At 48.0% G+C, this 19,381-nt stretch overlaps 2 protein-coding genes across 2 annotated transcripts in view; one reads left to right on the top strand and one right to left on the bottom strand.

The window, feature by feature from the left end:
* Window positions 1-7,419, bottom strand: part of 5-HT1A (5-hydroxytryptamine (serotonin) receptor 1A) — a 32,690-nt gene extending 25,271 nt beyond the window's left edge. The window contains exons 1-4 of the mRNA XM_001360654.4: window positions 6,932-7,419; window positions 6,156-6,857; window positions 3,670-3,803; window positions 1,347-1,456 (exon numbers count right to left, since the gene is read on the bottom strand). Of these exons, the coding sequence (XP_001360691.4) occupies window positions 1,347-1,456; window positions 3,670-3,803; window positions 6,156-6,857; window positions 6,932-6,956 (971 nt within the window). The 5' untranslated portion in view covers window positions 6,957-7,419. The remainder of the gene's footprint in view (window positions 1-1,346; window positions 1,457-3,669; window positions 3,804-6,155; window positions 6,858-6,931) is intronic.
* Ir56a (Ionotropic receptor 56a) lies at window positions 1,466-3,657 on the top strand. The gene is made up of 2 exons (XM_001360655.2): window positions 1,466-2,407; window positions 2,466-3,657. The coding sequence occupies exons 1-2, from the start codon at window positions 1,733-1,735 to the stop codon at window positions 3,603-3,605; spliced, it is 1,815 nt and encodes a 604-aa protein (XP_001360692.2). The 5' UTR covers window positions 1,466-1,732; the 3' UTR covers window positions 3,606-3,657.
* Window positions 7,420-19,381: the final 11,962 nt, after the last annotated feature.

Raw genomic sequence — 19,381 nt, 5'->3', positions numbered from 1 at the left:
TGGGGGAATTTCAAACAGCATAGTACAGAGCAGAGCAGAGCAGAGCGGAACGGAACGGAACAGTTCTGGTTAGGCCCGGAGCGGGTCCGACCGATACGGTCCTCAATAAAATGAAATTAGCCGCTCAAGTGCAGCAAACATTTTGGAAATTACAGTGCGGCCACGGACCCTGGGCCCTGCTTCTGCTTCTGCCTCGGGCTCGGGCTCGGCCTCTGCCATGCCTTGCATTTGATTGTTCATTAAAAACACTGTGGGAAGAGTGTCATGGGTCCTATGGTCGCTCCTCCCGCTCGCTCTATCGGTGGCATGGGCTCATTCAAACGACATTACGTATACGCTGTGCGGCACGATTGGAAAATTGCAGCATTCTTGCAGCTAAGTGGCCGTAAAACTGCCAGCCAGGGACTACCATATCTCCTCACTCCTCCAGCCTTGGGCCCCTGCCATTGTCATTGGTGGCAAGTGCACAAAAATTAGCTGACACTGGATGTTTGGCAATAAAATTGACATTCGAATCGACAGCGAGTCGCCTCGTTCTCTCTTCGGTATCCCTTTTTCCAGGGAATACTCGAAATGCCGAAATGCAATTCGTTTTTCTCTGTTCCTATTCCTAACAAAAACAAACAGAGACCCACCCCCTCTTGCCATTTGTTGTTTCCCATTTTGCGTTCTGTTTTTTAATCGATTGATTGAAATGTTTGCTACAAATTGATTGATGGCATGCATCCAACCATGTTCGCATGCGAGTATATGTACATCTATCTGTGGCATATGCCACCACAGAGAATATGTATATATATTTTAAATTGATAGAGCCATCAGAGCAGAGTGCGGGTGGAGCGGAAGGAAATGGTTGCTCTGTGTGTGTTTGTGTGTGTCGATTTATTGGGGAACTTCTTGCCAAAGTTTCGATTCTGGCAAATAAACTTCCTTTGAGGCTCCAAAAATAACCAAATAACTTTTAAATGCACTCTTTTCTCTCTCCATCATTCCTATGAGTGGTTTGTACAGGGTATTTTCCAGTTGTTTCGGCTCAAACGCTTACAAGTTATTTTTGTGCTGTTTTAGGTTCGGTTTAGGCTTTATTTTTTGCGTACATTACGTTCTTGTTGCCAAGTGGATTTGTAAAGAGATTTGACATGTTAAAAACTTGATTGATTGATTCGCTTAACTTGCGCACACACACACACGCGCATATCACAGAGAGATAGGGTGTGAGAGGGCTGGTGAGAGGGTGAGGGAGCGGCAGAGCTTAAGGCTTGTCTTACACGCCACTTACAAGTAGACTTTTGAGGCAATTTATCAAACGCCGGGTGGGTATGTGGCGACTCAAAGTAATTACTTACCGATCCACGGCTATGGCCACCAAGTGCAGAATGGAGGCAGTGCAGCAGAGGACGTCGCAGGAGGTCCAGATATCGCACAGCTCCGGGCCGAGTATCCAGCCCTGGCTGATCTGTATACACGAGATGGGAGAGAGGAGGCCATAAAGTTGGTTAGTCAAATAGACAATAAAAGCTGATGGCTTATTAAATTTGATGCTCCCACCCACACACTGACGCTTGGGGGCTGGAGTGGCACACCACAGAATGTAAAACGTAATGGCTTCTAATAGCAAAGCAAACACAGGGAGGGACTGGGAGTCGGACTTCAGTCGGGAAAGCTTTATAAAGGGTCAACTGGCTGCCGGAGGTCCAGTACACAGTAGCAGCCGCAGTCAGAAAAAGCCACCATGAGGATTCTCTGGTTCTGTTTGTGCCTCTGGAGTGGTGGCATCCTTTTGGCCAGCAGCCAACAAAAGTGGCAGCAGCACAGAGAAATGTCCAAGCAGAGTGCGGACGAGGATATCGGCACCCTATTCGAAGTAATCTATGTATATGCGGGTCTTTTTAGCGTTCGTAACTTTATAACCTTCACGGGACACATGGATCTGAGGCCCTCGCTGCAGCAGCGCCTGATGGAGAAGTTTAACACTCCCCTGTACGTTGTTGGATCGAACTTGGGACCCCTCAACCATCACTATCTGAAAGCTACTAATATAGTTATCACTTTGTTCACTGGCCTGAGCGATCCCACGCTTTCTGCCGTCAATGACACTCTGCTCAGTCGGGCAGGGTCCACTTTCCTCTTCTTCCATCGGCCAGCCACGGATGAGGAGGAGTTGCAGCATCTCACGGACGAAGAGATGCAAATCTTCTTCACCATGTGCTATCGCCGGCAGTTTGTCCGCTCTATTCTGATCTTCAGGAGGGAGAACAAGTACGAGGCGTGGACATACTATTACCTCTCCAAAACTATGACCATCCAGAAGCTGACGACCCGCGACAGCAGTTTTCAGTATATTCTCAGGCAGAGAAAGCACAGGTTCCTCGTGCAGGTCACCAACGATATGCCAAATGTGTATTGGGTAAGTTCTGAGAGCAGCTACAGTCACCTTTGGCTGTTTATCCAGTTGTCTTTTCCAGCTCAACTCAACGGGAGACAGCAATGTGCCCGGAGGGGGAAACATCTCTATTGGCGGCACTTTGGGAATTTTAATGCGGGAGTTCATGACCTACATGAATTCCAGCATGGACATCCTGCCCAGCGAGGGGCGGCAGAGCTCCGAGTATCAGATCGGGGACCACTCTGACGGTCGCATTGTGGATGTGGTGGCTAATTTGGTGGACGATTCCAACCTGTCGGAGACCAGTCCGGTGTTGACAGATTCGAGGATTTGTCTGGTGGTGCCGAATCGAGTTCCAGTTCCCTTGACCAACTACAGTCTGAAGCTGGTCCATCCATCCATCCGTATGGTGATGGCCTTGTCGATCATTTGCTATGCCGCCATCAAGTACCTGGCGAATCCCCGGCGGTCGCTGCTGGGATCACTTTTGAGCAGCTTGAGGCTGGGCTTGGGAATTCCTCTGCCGGGCAGGGCCTTCGCTAACCTGCGTTTGTCGGAGGTATACATTGAGGTGTATTCGTTGCTCGGGATGGTCATCTTTAACAGCGTTACCCAGAGCTTCATGGCCACAAGTTTTACCTCGGGTTTTTTTGAGCCAGCCATCACGAATGTGGCTACAATGCGATCCAGTGGCCTCCGAATTATGACCGACGATCCGACTGTGCCGCAGATCTTCTACAAGAATCGTCTGCCAAGGTGTCTGGCTGATCGCTTGCGGCTCGTGGACACGGATACAATGATCCAGCACTTTCTCCAGTTAAACTACAGCTATGCCTACGTGATGCGGAGTCCCAACTGGCAGGTCCTGAGTCTCTACCAGCAGAACATGAAGGTGCCCAAGTTCCGCATGACTGAGAAGGAGCTCTGCACCAAGGCGCGGCTGCTGCGCCTGCCCATCTCCACGGAGTCGCTTCTGAGGTTTGCCTTTCCCCAATTCTACGTACGCATCTTGGAGTCGGGTTTCCTGCGCCGATGGAATCAAATGAGCTTCCACAGCTTTCGCGACATGATGGGCATCAAGAAGCTGCCTCTGGACACGAGCCCATTTCAGCCCTTGCCGCTGGCATTTTTTAAGAATTGTTTTCTGCTTTATCTGGGCGGAGTGCTATCGAGCGTATTGGTTCTGATCATTGAGCTACTGATGAGGCCGGCTAACTGAACATTCAACTACTTTTTGTGTGCTTAAATAAATACCCCACTGCTTTGTGCTGCACCTTACTTACCTCGTACACGGCTCCCAGGGGCATCACCAGGCAGGCCACAAACAGATCGGCCACGGCCAGCGAGGCCACCAGATAATTGGCCACGTTCTGCAGATTTCGCTCCAATATGATGGCGGCTATAACAAACACATTGCCTGAAATGGTACAAAGCAAAACTCAATCAAATGGAGCATTCAACTTTGCCAGGGAGGAAGCATGTGTGAGGCTTTCAGCGGCCTAATTGCGAAAATTGACTTGAGACCGAAAGTTTTCAATTCAATTACATCCCAAGTCTAGCTCGATGACTCGATGGCCCCCAAATGAACTGAAACTGAAACTCGGTTGAACTGAACCGAATCGAAACGAAACGAAACGAAACCCTAAAAACCGAAAACCGCAACGGAACAGATAAAGTTTTTCGAAAATTGGCAAACTTCTTTGAGTGAGACACCGAAGGCCGCGGCCCAAATGAAATGAGAATCTTATTAAACTTGTCTCCCAGCATTGCACTGCTACAATTCCAATGCAGTCTGTCCGCCGCTGGCCCCCTGCCTCCGCCCCCTCGGTTGCACTTGAGCTGCTGGCAGACAAAGACAAAGTTCACAAAAGCCAAAATAAACGACATGAGCTAATCGCGCTGTCGTAAACTTTGCCAAAAGCCCCAGACCCCCATCACAGAGCCACTTGAGGGGGAGAGAGAGAGAGTAAGAGTGAGAGGCTGTTGGGAGAGCGACTGGGGCCGAAGACAAGACAACCTTTGATGTCTGCCAGTTGGGTTCTTCTTCGTTTTTTTTCCTGTTTCACCACTGGCTGTCACGACTACTTGTGGCCCACTTGAAGGTGCAAAAGAAAGCACTGTAAGCAGCCTTCAGTGTGGCACTGTGGAGGTGCGAGACATGCAATTTGTGGCATTGAATTCGCCGACAGCCGCCGGCAGAGTGCCACCACACACACACGCCACGCCACGGACAGATGCCGCCTGGAGACATACTCGGATGCGGACATGGACACGGACAGACATGGCCAAGACACATGCAATTAGATACTTGAGTGTCAAAGTAGAGGCAAGCACACAAGCCTCATGCCTGCCAGGTGTGTTTGCATGTGTGAGTCCAGTGCAGGCGAGGGCGGATTCCACAACAGACGACAGCCGTTTGACGCATTAAAAGTCTTCGGGCAACCCCCCGCCATTATGCGACTTTGGTCTGCTGTTTTCAACGTTTTTTTTGCTTGGAGTGCGGTGTGGAGTGACCGAAACCGACAAGCAATCTGGCTAAAATTAGCATTAAAACTCATTAGCATTTTCTTTTTAAATGCTAAATGCTCGAGACGGAGACAAAACCTGCAAAAGTTCAAAAGTGAGTCGAGCGAAAAGAAGGAAAAAAGGAAAACTATGCAACGACAAAACGAGAAAACGAGAAAAGGGCGAGAGTACGACAGGAAGTGGGGGGAAGGAACAAGAGACCGAACTAAATAAACAAAAATTAGACGAAGATCGCAATGGAGAAACAAATGCGAGGCGAATGCGAATGCGAATCAAGTAAATGGCCTCCGGGAGGACGAAGTCGCATCGCAGCACACTTTCCAGCGCTCGTTACTTTTGCTTTCCTCTCGACTTCTGTGTCGCCGTTTTAAATGAAACGACATGAAATCTACTTAAATTAATGAAATCAATTTTAGCTGAAAGCTCTTGTGTCTCTCTGTTACCTCCACTTCCGTTCGCCGTTTGCCGTTCGCCGTTTGAATTTGTATCTGTTTGATTTTTTGTTGTACATTTCTTTCGATTTTACAATGTGAACATAAAGTTTCGCTCATGGAAATGTTTGGTGGGGCGGGGGGCGGGAGCTGTGATTGATTGATTGATTGACTGTCAACTTTAATGCGGCGTGTCCTTGCCTTGATGGAAGCCTCCCTCCTTCTGTCTGTTTGTTTGCCTTCGGATTTATGGCTAAATGCGTGTAATGAATGTAGCCGGCAACAAAAGCATCCGCCATTCGCCATGCGCCATCCACCAACCCAATTCTCATTCCCTGGCTATCCTATCATTCTCCCCTCATTGAGCCGCCTTATTAATAACTGAGACTGAGCTGATGCCTCTGCTGCTGCTGCTGCCGCTTCTGCCGCTTCTGCTCTGAGCCATTATAACAACAATAATAAATAATATAAAATGCTCTGCCAGTATCATAAATATCAGTTACGCGTATTTTATTATCTACAACTGAAGCCAAGGCTCCTCTCAGTGCCGAGTGCTCCTGGCTTCCGTTGCCCTGTCCATCTGCTTGTGCCTCCCCGCAATCAAGTCGGCTGCCTCCTTATTGAATTGTTTGCCTTAGTCCCCACGGATTTTAAGGGGGCCCAGTCACAGGCCCCGGCGCGTGCCTGAGACTGGCATTCGAGGAATTTATTTGGGGTGGGCCTGGGACGGAGACCACGACTGAGACTGAAATAATTATGTCTATGTTTGGGCTTCGGCTTGAGGAGAACGCCAGACTCCTCCGGGTACTCACCAATGATGGTGACCAGTATCATCAGGCCAAGCAGCACCGAGGTTACTGCCATCCGCAGCAGATGCGTGAAATCATCTTCTGCCACTTCGCTGGTCGTCACATTGCTCCCCGCACTGCCATTGACCATATCCAGTTGCCCGCTCCGATTCCCCATGTCACCGAAGATGCCCAGCATTGAGTCGTTGTTGCTGCCCTCCAGAAGCAGTGTGTCATTGAGCAGCATCGCCCCCAGGCCCACGGCCACATTCGTATAATTGTTGTCCAGATCGATAAGCTGGAGCGTCGTCGCCGTCGCTGTCGCTGTCGCCGTCGCCAACGCCACCTCTTTGCCATTGCTCGATCCTCCTGCGGTGGTCAGAGCTCGGTGGGCAGCCTTGGCTGTGATCCTGGCTGCTGCGGCGGCCACTGAGGCACTCGCTGCAGCTGCGGCTAGGGCGGCTGTGGTCAGGGGTGAGGTAGGGCCGGTGGTAGGGTCGGTGGTAGTTGCACTCAGCGCTAGGGAGCTCCGGAAATGTTTTCTCTTTTCAGGCCCAGAGCCATAGTAATGCTTTCTCTGCTTGTTATTGTTCGTATCCTCTGCCTCTTGCTCCTCCTCATCATCGTCCTTGTCGTGGTCGTCATCGGGGAGATCGGGCTGGGGCTCCGCTATGAGATAGGCGTTATCATTCATGGTATTGGCTATGTAAATGTAGTCGAGTGCATCTGAAATATACAGAGAGATGTAGAGGGAAATTTAAAGGATGCTGAAGCTGGAGGAGATTCTCGTGATAACCCACCGTTAAATTTGGTCTCGCGCGCCATTTTGCTGATACTTTTCGGGGTTGTTCGCTTAATTGCAGCCGCAGCGGAAATGAGGCAAGCGAGTGAGCAGACGGAAACGGAAGCGCGACTATGCAATGGCAATGGCCTGAAAAGGGCACTCGTCCTGTACCTGCTGTGTGGCTCTGTGAGTGTGGGTGCAGCTGTGGCTGTGCTGGTAGTACTGGCTGAGGTGCTGCTGCTTGTCCTGATGGCGGCTACTCAGACACTGTTGGCGGCGCATGGTGACACAAGGAGATGCCCTTTGTGCCCTCTACCGATGTCCCTTTCTCGTTTATTTGTGTGCGTGTGTGTGGTGGCAGGCACAGGATGTATTATCCTAACGAGCTTTCAAGTGTTTACACGGAGCATTTACAATTTTGGCTTTTGGCTTTCGCTTTCGCTTTTCTTTCCCTCTGTTCTGTTCTTTTCTTTCTGTTCTGTTCTGTTCTGTTTCGACTTCCTCTTACTGATTTGATGCTGCTGTTGCTGTTGTGTGGCTATTGTTGCTGTTGTTCCGGCAGTGTTGCTTTTGTTTTGCTGTTGTTTTTGTACTCTCTTTTTTCGGCTGTGTTGTTGTATGGTTTATTTAAGCTCTTCCGTTTGGTTTCGTGTGTGTTTATGGGCCATTTGATGTGCTATTTTCATATCCTTGAAGTAAATTTCACATCCGGCTTCCGCATAACCAATTGTCGTCGGTCGTTTGGTCGTCCCAGAGCGGCACCTCGTTCAGCGGCATTTCGGGCGAACCTGAAACTGCAATAAAAATTGAATTAGACAATAAATTCCCCACCGGCCGATAACTAATATGTATTTATAAATAGAAATTCAATTTTCATTCGTTTCTCGGTTTTGTTTATTCTCCTGTTTTTGGTGGAAAATAATTTCCTGTACGTCTGTGGCATTTTTGGCTACAAAATTTATTGAATTCAATTTCCTCTTTGCTTTGTGCGTAAAGTGTAAATGAATTTGAAATGTTGCTGCTGCCTCTCCTTCTCTTACCCTTACCCCTACCCCGCCGCCCAGCTCCATCCGTCAGCCCCTCCGCTTGTTAAATAATTTAACGCAATTTCTGCAATTACACAGAATCACTTGGCACGATAAATAAAAATGGAGACTGGCAGGCAAGCAAAGCGTTGTTTTCGTTTCCCCCTCTCTCTCTCTCTCTCTCTCCTCTGCCAGTCCTGCCTGCCTGCCACACACACACACACTCTGCCACATGTGCGGGGCGGAAGTTCTGCGTGCGTGCGACGGGCGCCATTGCCAGAGGCTGCTTTCGTCTCGTACTTGCTCTGCCTTTCAGCAAAATAAATTTAAAACGCATAAAAATGAAAGCAAACGAAAGAAAATACCCCAAGAGCGAGGCGAGGGAACTGTCAAGCTCCTGGTAAAGTGTCATCGTATGGAACTACATGCATACGCACACACACACACGTACTTCGAGTACGCATACATGTGCGTTTGCATAGTATACATTGCGGCGCCATAAAACCCCGAGCGAGAATGTTGCATATTTAATGCCAGCTGAGTTTATAGTCTCCGAACACACTCTAGGCCAAAACGGGGGATTTGGCCAACATGGCGATAGATTTGGCTTGGCCATGACGACCCCCCAGACTATGCATCATATGTGGATGATGGGCATCTTGGTGAAAACAGAGGTAGCATTTGGTTAGTGAAGCCACCTTTTTTTTGCGACTTTTCAATATTAATCTCTTCCATATTCACCCAAAAGAGTCTGGCCTCTGCGACTTGCTGGTGTTTTATTTTTTCGTATCTCGTCTCCAATTGAATTTGTTTACAAGTTGCTGCACAGCAACCTAATGCATGAACTGCTAATTACACAGCTTAAAATGCCAAGTGAGCTCTCCCGAGAGCCCTGGGAAAACTTAACATAACAGAGCAGAAACAGAAACTGAAAAGCCAGTATAATGACTGAAGGCATAGCTCATTAAAATGCTTCCCTTACATGCTGCGCTGGGCTGCGGCAGAGTCGAGTCGAGTCGAGTCTGATAGACAATGCCACAAAGACGACTTGTAGGGCTTTCCCCTGTATGCGGCTTACCCCTGCTTAGCCCTGCACTCCAACTGCACCACCACTTGATTAGCAGGCACTTGGATTAGCTTTTGTCAGTTATACATATCTACGAGTGGATGAATGCCAGTCCTTGTCCCCTTCGGTTGCCATCTCTTAGTGTAATGAGGACTTGCATTACTTTCATGCGAACCGAAATGGAATTCGGACAAGTGCATAAAAGACTCACCACAGCTCAAGGCGGGGGTGTTTAGAAATGGCAACCGGTTCGCATGCCGTGCCTCGAAATTATTAGGTGCAACCACACCGCCGCACAATAACCTTCAAATGCCACTATCGTGCACGCTTATGCTTGTGTGCTGCCTGTGTCTGTGTCCGTGTCTGTGAGTGACCATGTAACTAACATTTTCAAGTTCAAAGTCGATTTAATACGGAAGTTTATGCCAGCCGTGAGTGTTCAGGGGAGGGCACCAATGGCTGTTCATGTGGGGATACGTGAGCGTGGCTCGTTTGAAGTGCATTTGAGTGTGAAGACGACACATGTCGCTTAAATGCACACACACACACAGAGGTACAGAGATACACCTGACTATCGTGGAAGGTTCTCTGGCCCAGTCTTCCACCTTATTCGCTGAGTGCACTTGTTGCGGTTTGTCCAGCCCTCGCCTGCCGCATACATTATGCAAGTGTATGCCAACTGCATCTGTGTGAGTCTGTCTATGCCTGTGTGCGAGCGTGTCCCTCGCTTTTTATGGTCGGGAGGTGGGCTTATCGCATATTTATGCAGTGTGTCCTTTGAAGCAGCCGACCAGTACACACCGGGCTATAAATCAACTTTGGTTCACCGCACTCTGCTCGGGGCCCCTTCCCCTTCCCCTTCCCCTACCCCTTCCCTTTACCCCCTCCCTGTCCTATTCATATCCGCATCGCAGCAATTACGAAAATTGCCTATCTATGCAATAGTTGTGGCTGCCTTGCCTTGCCTTTCTTGCCGCCTTCTGCCAGGGATAAATAGTTACCAGGCGCACTCTACTCTTTACTTTTCGTTCTTGTTTGCCCTTTGCCGAGTCATAAATCAAGTGAATAGCAGAAACGCGAGGGCAGAACGAAACGTTCTCCATCGATGGAGGTACGTGTTTAATACTTGTCGGTATTCTATGACTGACAGAATAAACCGACGCATTTTTGGACACATTCTCCGAGCTCAAATCTCTACGGCGGTTGCCAAAGAACTTGTCAATCTCTCCCTCTGATGCCAAAGGACACACAATTGTTATGCACGCCATATGAGTGTGCCTATTTGGGTGCTCGTGTTTCTGTGTGCGTGTGTGTGTGTGGCCTATAAAAATGCAGTTTTCCGAATGCAGGCCAAAGCGATGTCACATTGTTTGCCTCTGCCTCTGCCAATGCCAGATGTTTGCTGTTCGAAATGGGGGGAGGGGGGTATGGTAGCGCAAGTGAATGAAATGGAATACAATAAAATAAAATAAAGTAAAATAAATGACATAAATTTTTCATGCGACGCTCGATTTGATTCACCGCACACACGGACTACACACACACACACACACACACACATAGATCTATAGAGATTCAGACATGAACAGACATTTATCAGTTGGTTCACATGCATTCTGAAGAAACTAATGTACATATTAGTTCAGCTCTGTAAGTGGCTGGCTGGGTGGAGACACTCGCCCGTTCCCCCGACCCGCACTCCGTCTGTGCCCCGGTTCTGTATGAGTTGTTGTCGGTTCCTTTTTGCCCCACTTCCGCTTCATTTCATGCGCCATTTTTCTCTATCTTTGCAGTCGAGTGTTTGCGCCTTGTTTCCACGTCCTGGACGGCCTTTCAGCAAGCCAGCCAGCCAGCCTGCCAGCCTGCCAGCCAGCCTGCCAGCCAGCCAACCAGCCTTCATGCGGCCTGTCCATGCTCCATGTCTCATGGCACAGTCCCACACTGCCACTCGCACTTCCCGCTTGCGGTTGCAGCTGTTATGTATACAGCATCAGCTCCATTGCCTGCCTGTTTTGTTTCCCATTTTCCACTTTGCCTTCTCAGTTTGGATCCCCTCTCTTTTTACGATACTGCTCGCACTGCCATTGCAGTCGGTAGAGCTGGCTGGCAATGGGTTCTCCAATCAGTCTACTGCAAATAATTTATATCGCCTGAGTCTGTGTCGGCACCTTCTCTCCTTCTCTGCCTCCATTCTAAATAGTTTATGGCTCAGCTCTGAGGGTACCATAAATATTAGCCATACGCAGCTCTGGGAATTCGAATTGCAATTAGCCTGGACACAGCTATTAGTATTTGTCGAGGACTCTTCTCTAATTGCTCATTAATATTCAATTGCCTGCAGGTTTTGTTCAATTATTCAGACCGCAGCTTTCACCAGAGAAACAAAACTGTACCGCCTGTAAACTTTCCCGCCTTCCACATCCAATCCGAATAAAAGAGGAATTTGAAATGTAAAAATATTTAAACTCCAGTGTATTTGAAAACGCTGGCGTGAAATAGATAACTTCCAATGCATTTTTTATCCTCGAAAAAGTAAAAACCAACAACATGAAAGTCGGAAATGCGGGCTAGTCGAAACCGGGGATACTCTGTCAAAGGGATTTGCTATACAAATAATAGAAAACTAATTTTATTCATATTACTTTTCGCCAATTTTTTCCGCTTTTTCAACTTTTTCCACTAGAAATTAAAAACAGTAATTCCTCTGACATTCGCATGTCATCCTGCATAACAATGAATGACATTCAAATATAAACATTGTGCACGAGTAAGCTGAAAAATAAATTCCCTTTCAGCCAACAATTTTTGTATACATGTTACACGCCCTCCCAATGGCTGCTTGAGGGAGTACTGAGGAACACCTATGACTGGGGTCAGGGTACATTTCTAGCCAGACCTTTGGAAAAGCGAAGATTAAAATAGTTGCGCTTTTACGGGTTTTTGAATCCCAAAAGTGTGGAACGCGCAAAACGGAAAGAGCGTGTAAAAGCTGTAAACAAATATTGCCAATTTGGAAAATTGGGGAATTCTAATTCGAGTAAATATCTCGAAAAATATCTGAGCTTTGCCCGAAAATAACTAATTGCTTGATTATTGGGGCAATTAATAAATTTTAAGCCGATGTGGCAGAGAATGAATGCGGAGCTGTGGCAAGTGGAGAGCGGAGAGGGCTGTTTGTCCCGTAATAAAATATATGGTCCGGAATTGTTGGCTTTTAATTACTTTTGAGCAGCGTTGTCTACCAGCATACATCCACGTGCCAGGCGAATACGAGCATGCGTATATCTCTATATTTTCTTTAATGTCAGGGCGGAATGATAATAAATTTCCTCATACAATATCCTGCATTTAAATAACACTTCCTGCACCACCAACTCTAGGCCAAGGCATCCGTCGACGTAGTCCTCGCTGTCCATACGTCAGCCGCCGATGCGAAGCCCGACGTTTCCAGACAGTGAAATGAATTTATTTGCCAGTCGCACCAGCAACGGCAACAGCAACAGAAACAACAACTGCAATCTGGACTCCGGGACTGGGAGGGACTCAAGGACCAGTTGATTTCGCGCTGAATGGCGTGCGAAGGCACTTTGCTTCATTACTTTGTGTGTATCCATCCCCCCCATCCCCCATTACCCAGCTCACTCTTAATCCGGTACCCCGTATCCAGGATCCTTCGTATGCTATTGACGAGCCCGAAACTGTGCTATGGATTGTTGTTTACTCGGGCCTTGGGCCAGACTCCCCTACGAACCAGTCTAGTGATGATGCGAATGGTGGAGCGGGGGGACATCTTTACCACACAATAAAAATTTATGAGCCTTGTGCGTGTGTCCCTTTTTCGTGTGTGTGTGTGTGTGTGTATGCAGTAGTCAGCCCACTCCGCCACAACATTTGCGAGGTTCGCATAAATTTTATATGTGCCACAGAGCTTGACATGCTTTTTGCACAGACTACTACTTCCCCGGGCCCCCAGGCCCCCTGGGCCCCTGTTGGATGCCACTTGCCGCCGTGTTGCAGGTAATGCAGCAGCTGCAACACTCGGCACTCATCTCCGCCTCCTTGCATTATGCATGCTGCTGCCGTTGCAGCTTGCATCCTACAGTCGAGAGTGGGGCTGTGAGACGGTGTCAGGGTGTGGCATACCACTTTCGGCACTCCTCAATCAATTAGTCACAAAACTACAGCAGCCAGGTGGATGGAGGGGGTATGGAGATGAGCCCCCATAAAGGGCACACAACCCTTCATGCAACTTAACCGTGCTTCAAAAGATCTGAAGGAAAGTGAAACCCGAGAAGAATGTTTAAAGGTGCGCAAAATTTGGAAATCATTAAAGGCACATACACACTCTCTAACAAGTATAGTATGTACATTGTACATACAGATACATACATATATGTATGTATGCATGGTGGAAATATTGTTTATGTACAGCGGTATGTACCCCCGGCAGAGGCATGCCTCAAAGATTTGTGTGTCGGCCACGTGTGCGACGTGATTTCTTTTCTCATGCAAATAAACGTGAAACGAATGGAGGGGCATCCTTCCACCCGAATCATCGATGGGGTGGGGCACGGCCGGAGAGGAAAAGGGTCTGTACTCTGTACTCTGTACTCTGCACACACTGAATGAAAGTCAGTTAACCTTGGACTGTTCTGATTTTGGTTCAAGTTTTCACTATATTATAATGTCGTATGACATCAAAAAGATATGAATGCGGCGTGATCCAAAGCAGAAGATGTCAAATCTGAAGTATCTTGAGCTCCGGCATTATTTATTTATTTTTTGTATTCCCTTACAACTATGAGCTAATGAAAGTCCCATTGAATTCCTTACTTCAGATGAGGGACCTTCCGTCCTTTAACTGGTTAATATTTGGCGAGTGAAGGTGCAGGCCCCCTGAAGGGCCAGTTTGTGTGGCTGTCTGCCACCTGACATACGGACACAGAGCCGTGGCCCGACCGCAACCACTTCACACAAGTTGACGCCAGGCCGAGGCTTTTGATTAAAAATTTATTAATATCAAACTTTGTGAACGCTTCGTCGGCAGGGGGGAGCGGCCGCGGCAGCGTGGTGACCCCCCACAGCATCAACAATGTCCGACTAGCAGCTACTTTGCATAATTGCAAAAATAATCGGTCCAGACGGTGGACATTTTGGCGGATACAGGCGGGGCGGAAGGGGAGGATGTTGCAGGCTTAAATGAAGTTGTTAATATTAATGAGGAAAATTTTTGCCCTTCGGCAGTCTGATGTTTGATTTTCATTTTGTTATTAATCAGCTTTTAATGTATTTAATTAAGTTTTCTCCTCGGAGGCCATGCTAAATATGCTGAATATTTCAATAAACAGTCCGCTCTGACTCGTGCTCCCCTTGAGAGTAGGCACAGATTCCATCTCCGTGCTAGATGCGGCTAATAATCATTATTGAAAATAGCAATCCAACAGATTAAGCGAGCCAGCGCCCCAGGACTTGTTACTGTCGGTGGCGGGGGAGGAGGAGTTAAATATTATTACCATAGCGACCAAAAAACTTTTATCGACATTTAAAGCGTAGCCCAAAGTTTTCGGCTGAACCCAACACCAACCCCAGCCCATCAAAAACAAGAGCAGGAGAGAAGGAACAATATCTTCAGATACCCTTCTATATCCATCATCCTTATGGCCGCTACGAGTACGAGGCTTTAACACAAAAGACCATACATGTACATAAATATATTGTGATACGATCTGAGCGGCTTCAAGTTAGTTTGTGTGGAAAAAACAAGGGTCTGTGTCTCCCCAGCCTGAGGAAACAGTCAGAAGAACATGGCCATATCCTCGGCGATTCTCATCAGGAATAGAAATATATACTCTCTAGGGTCTTAGCTCCCTTCATCCCAGCATGGCATAGCAAAAATTTGATGATAATCGTAATATCCTTCGGAAGGGTATGAAAAGACGCAACGGGAATGGAATGGCAAAGTTTTTGCTTCGAAGGAATTTTTTTCAATTTGCTATTGGGGAATTTCTTTGTTGTATTTTATATTGCAAAGTTTTTGTCGAGAGCTTCATTGGCATAACCCTCAGGCGGACACCCTCCCCCGAATCCGCCTGTTCCAGTGCTCGTCCATATGTTTGACACTAACAGATGGGTGGGGGAGGGCGAGTGAGAGGAGGAGGTCCAGCTCCAGCTGCTGTTGGCTTCGATCATGGACGGTCACTTGTCATCTTGAGTGGTCGCTCATTTGTCTGCAGAGCTTTTGGAAATTCGCACTTTATTTACGCAACATGGTGTCCAGGGTGCTCTGGGTCGACCACTCGACGACTCCTCCGCTTGTGCCTCCTCCCCGGCCGCACACACGCACACAATTTTTCATCTTTGTCTTCCTGGCAGACCGTTTATCTTTTGATTTGTGTTTTGGCTTCCCTGCCGCCTGGTGGCTCTGACTCTGCCTCCGATTGACGTGCCCCGTGCCCCGTGCCCAGTACCGAGTGTTTACAAATGATTTTCTGCTGTCTTGCTTGTTATACTGTTGGATTTCAGGTTTTCTTTTTCTTTCCGTGGAAAACTTTCACAGTAGCAGGCACACCCAGACTGAAAGAGGGAAAACCCAAAATGGCTCCAGTGAGTTGCGCTTCCGGCTGTTTTGCAGCCTGTTAGCTTTGAACGTTTCAATTGAATCGACTGACTGAGGTGTGAACCCAGAACATGCCACGAGGCGAATCAGGCGCGAACCCCACTCATTTGCATTCGATTGAAGCTGGAAAAACGTATCGTTTTCCCCCTCGTTCCAGTGAGACGTTTTGGCCAGCTTTAAGCATACTTCTTGCCGCAGGGAATGGACAGCGCAAACTGCTTTTGGGACCCCTGCCAAGAGCGGGCCCCAAGTCCGAGTGGTCCCTGCCAAATCGTGGACATCAAAAATGTAAGGGCCTATAGTGCAGACGGTTTTGGCCTTCTTCCAGCCATTGTCATCTCATTTCATGGATGGAGACAGCCGGCGTCGAATGGTGGGCCTGGGATAAACCGCTTAATGTGGGTGCGCTCATGTTGACACTGGCGATAGCTGCCTGCCTGGAATCTGGCGCCTGGTGCTCGTAAAACCAGAATTGGTTGCACTGTTTCGCACAGCGGGTGGCGGGGAGCTGCCGGACTCTGGTGGGCTGGAGTGGGTGGGGTGGGGTGCATTTTGTGGCTGTGCACAATTAAATAAAATCGACTTGTGCATCCTCCTAGCCAGCCCCCATCGTCCAACCCCATCGCCCAGCCCCGATGGCCTTGCCTTGGCTTTGGTTGCCGACGGTCCTCCGTTCGTTGCCATACGCTTCCCTCAGGGTAGCCTAATTATTCCCTTAAGCCCAGCCAGGCACAGGCGGAATCATTTCTTGCTTAGAATGCCTTTGTCCTTTTACTCAAACTTTGTTGTCATTTTTTGAAGATAAGGAGTATACTCGGTTCTATAATAGCGGTAGGACCCTTCACTCAGTAACATCTGACGCCCTGATCGGAACGGCATAGCTTATAGCTGTTGTAGAAACGATCCCCGAAATCGTCGACCAATCAGGCGGTTAATTTTTGTTTGCTAGGATATTCCAGTCAACATAATGTAGTTATGGCCTGTACCGGACTTTCTAGGGTATTAGAGCCTTCAGGACGTCGGTGCTGGCCTTTACTTTCGTGTTGCCTTTGTTGTTGCTGCCTCTGCCGTTCAGGCTCTTGCCACGGTTCTGCACTCAATGTTTATGAACAGTTGCGCTCGGGAATTGTCGTTTTTACTACCAATGCCATGAAGTTTTAAGAGGCAGCCATTTGGATTGCAGTTGTTCTTCTGTTCGTTTACAAGGGGAGCTCCAACCCAGCCCTGGCCGAGTCCCAGCATGCGGTAAAGGGCAGGGTGCATATGCAAATCAATTGCTTGAGTCATGAGAACGAGTCCAACAATCACTCTGTTTGGCTTTCTACTCGTATGCCTCTTGGCAATGGCCTTACCTTAGCATATTTTCAGCCGAAGTTCAAGGCATTGATCTATGCACATGTGTGGGTTACTGTGTGGGTGGGTTGTGTGTTAGCCCGGCCAACAAATGGGAGCATGATGTGCGAATAAGTGTTGCCTCAAATGCGAATGGCCAGAATGGCAAAACAATGAACGTCCTTATGCCCGTTTTCATGGGGCGAGGTGCGATTGCTATTTATCTAGAGATAGGATAGGATGCGACAGATGTTATCAACTGTATGGGCTGTATGTTATCCGTTATCTCTTATTCTTTCGAGACTTCTGCTATCGACACATTGTTTTTCGATACATTTAATCGACTGCCGGTTAGGACTTCTGTCGGCTGTCGGCTATCCTTTTCCGGGTTCTTCATCGAACACCGCCACCCTGCCAATTCATCGAACGACTCTCGTAAAAAATTTCTATGCAGGCTCTGGTGTTTTATGTGCTAAACAATACAACAAAAAGCACACAGCTACAGTCACAGGCACACAGCACACTCATACACATACAGCCACACGGACATACACACCGACAAGCAGCGAAGCCATAACAAATGAAAAGCAAACTTGTGGCTTGACATTGATGAATGCACGATGAGATTTATGCTCTGTCCTGTGTCGGTATCCGCATCTGTATAACTGTATGCGTGTGTATCTCTGCTTATGGATGGATGTATGTGTGCGAGCACTCATTCTCGCACTCACCCACACTGTCTGGCAGAAATAAATGTTAAGTATACGCATAATAAGCGCTACACTATGTTGTTGTTTCATCGTAGTGCCCCTGGCCGTGTGCCCGATCCACCACTATGCGGCCACCTCCACGTCGCTCTTTGTCTGTGTCTATGTGTGTAGGTGTGTATTTTGCTCATTTACGCACTTAAAGTCCCCGTCTCCACACATGAGTGTGCCTGTGTGTGAGTGTGGGCTCCACTGTTATGTTTACCTGCCCGTCGGAGCCACTGGGAGAAGCCTGGAGAAAAAAACTACAGCTATAGAGGAAAAAGCTCTCATGGAAGCAAAGTATAGCAGAGCAGACACAACACTCATACGGCACGTTGACTGACATTCCTTCGCCTTCCCAACGCCCTACGCTATCCTCACCAGAGAGAGGGGAATAGTCGGGCTCAGTGACTATTCCGAGTGGCTTTGTCTGGCGATAAGCGTGGAATTACTGTGAATAGAGGCAGGAACTTTGCGCTAAGGGTATAGCCACTTCGTTGTGGATCTGCAGGGGGATTTTCCCCTCCTCCGAGTAGTTTCTGTTCTGGCGCTTTTCTTTTTAATTGTTTGTTTATTTGCTCGACATGGCCGCCGGCAATGGCCGTCGAGGATTGGGCTGGGAGACAGACAAAGAGTCGGAGAGCAGGCAGGGAGTGTTTTATTCTTGGCTTTAGCCAGCTTAGTGAATCTGCTGTCCTCTACTGGTCTCCTACTGGTCCTGTCTCAGGCCCTGGCCATTGCCACGTTTTAGGTTCTGGCTCTGATTCACCTGCTTATTGTTCTAGGAACTGCAACTGTTGCTCGAGCACTTGAACTGTGGCAGTTTTAATCGCATTAATGAATGTCGAATGTCAGGACCTTGACCGACCAGGTGCAAGTCCAAATCCAAATGGAATTCCTTGTGTTTGTTTTGTTCTAAAGGCCAATGAGAAAAAATTTTGCAGTGGTTTGGCCTGGGACCCGCCGCCTGAGATTAAAGTGGTTCTGTATTCGCATAACATTTATTCATGTTACGTAAACGATGTGCATTAAGAGTGCCTGCTTGTTACCTGGCCAAAGCAATTACCGCTTCTGCAGCTATTACATATGCAACAAATAAGTACACACAAGTGGAAAGGACCAGAAATTAATTAAAATGTAATTAATGCGGCACCTCCCCACTCCTCACGGCCCACTTCAACTTGTTTCTTTTTTAATGGTTTGTTTTTTAAAATGGCAGACTGCCAACAAAAACCCGAGTATAATTCAAATAAAATAGTAAAAAGAAACCCCGAGAAGGAACAGGGAGAGCCGCCCGACCACGAAGTGGTACTTACATTGCGCATACGCTGCGTATGCCAGTCGCTGAAGTTGGCAACATTTATTTGCATTACATTACCTGCTTCAGCTCCTGCTCCTGCTCCTGCTGCTGGTGTTGCCTCCACCTCCCCCGCACATTGGAGTGCACTTTGCTTAATTGATTATGCTGCTAAAGGGGGACTACCGCACAAAGTGCGAACGAATAAAACTGCGAAGCGCAACAGGGAAAAGGGAAAAGAGGGCACTCTCTATGGATGCTGGCTGTCAGTGGATGAAATGTTGTGGGTGTCAGGACTGTACGCTGTTATCCCTCAAGGATTTGGGGGTTAATAGAAGATGATAGATGCAGGATTTTTTTCTCAATGATATGATCATTCGA

The sequence above is a fragment of the Drosophila pseudoobscura genome, chromosome 3 (assembly GCF_009870125.1).
Source record: "Drosophila pseudoobscura strain MV-25-SWS-2005 chromosome 3, UCI_Dpse_MV25, whole genome shotgun sequence".
NCBI lineage: Eukaryota > Metazoa > Arthropoda > Insecta > Diptera > Drosophilidae > Drosophila > Drosophila pseudoobscura.
Note: the sequence above shows the minus strand (reverse complement) of the source record. Positions and strands in the feature narration are given on the sequence as shown.

What these genes read in the sequence shown, in the direction of transcription:
- Ir56a (XM_001360655.2), top strand. Translation starts at nt 1,733, where the DNA reads ATGAGGATTCTCTGGTTCTGTTTGTGCCTCTGGAGTGGTGGCATCCTT. An exon ending in ATATGCCAAATGTGTATTGG is followed by an intron (nt 2,408 to 2,465) that starts GTAAGTTCTGAG and finishes TGTCTTTTCCAG; the next exon opens with CTCAACTCAACGGGAGACAG.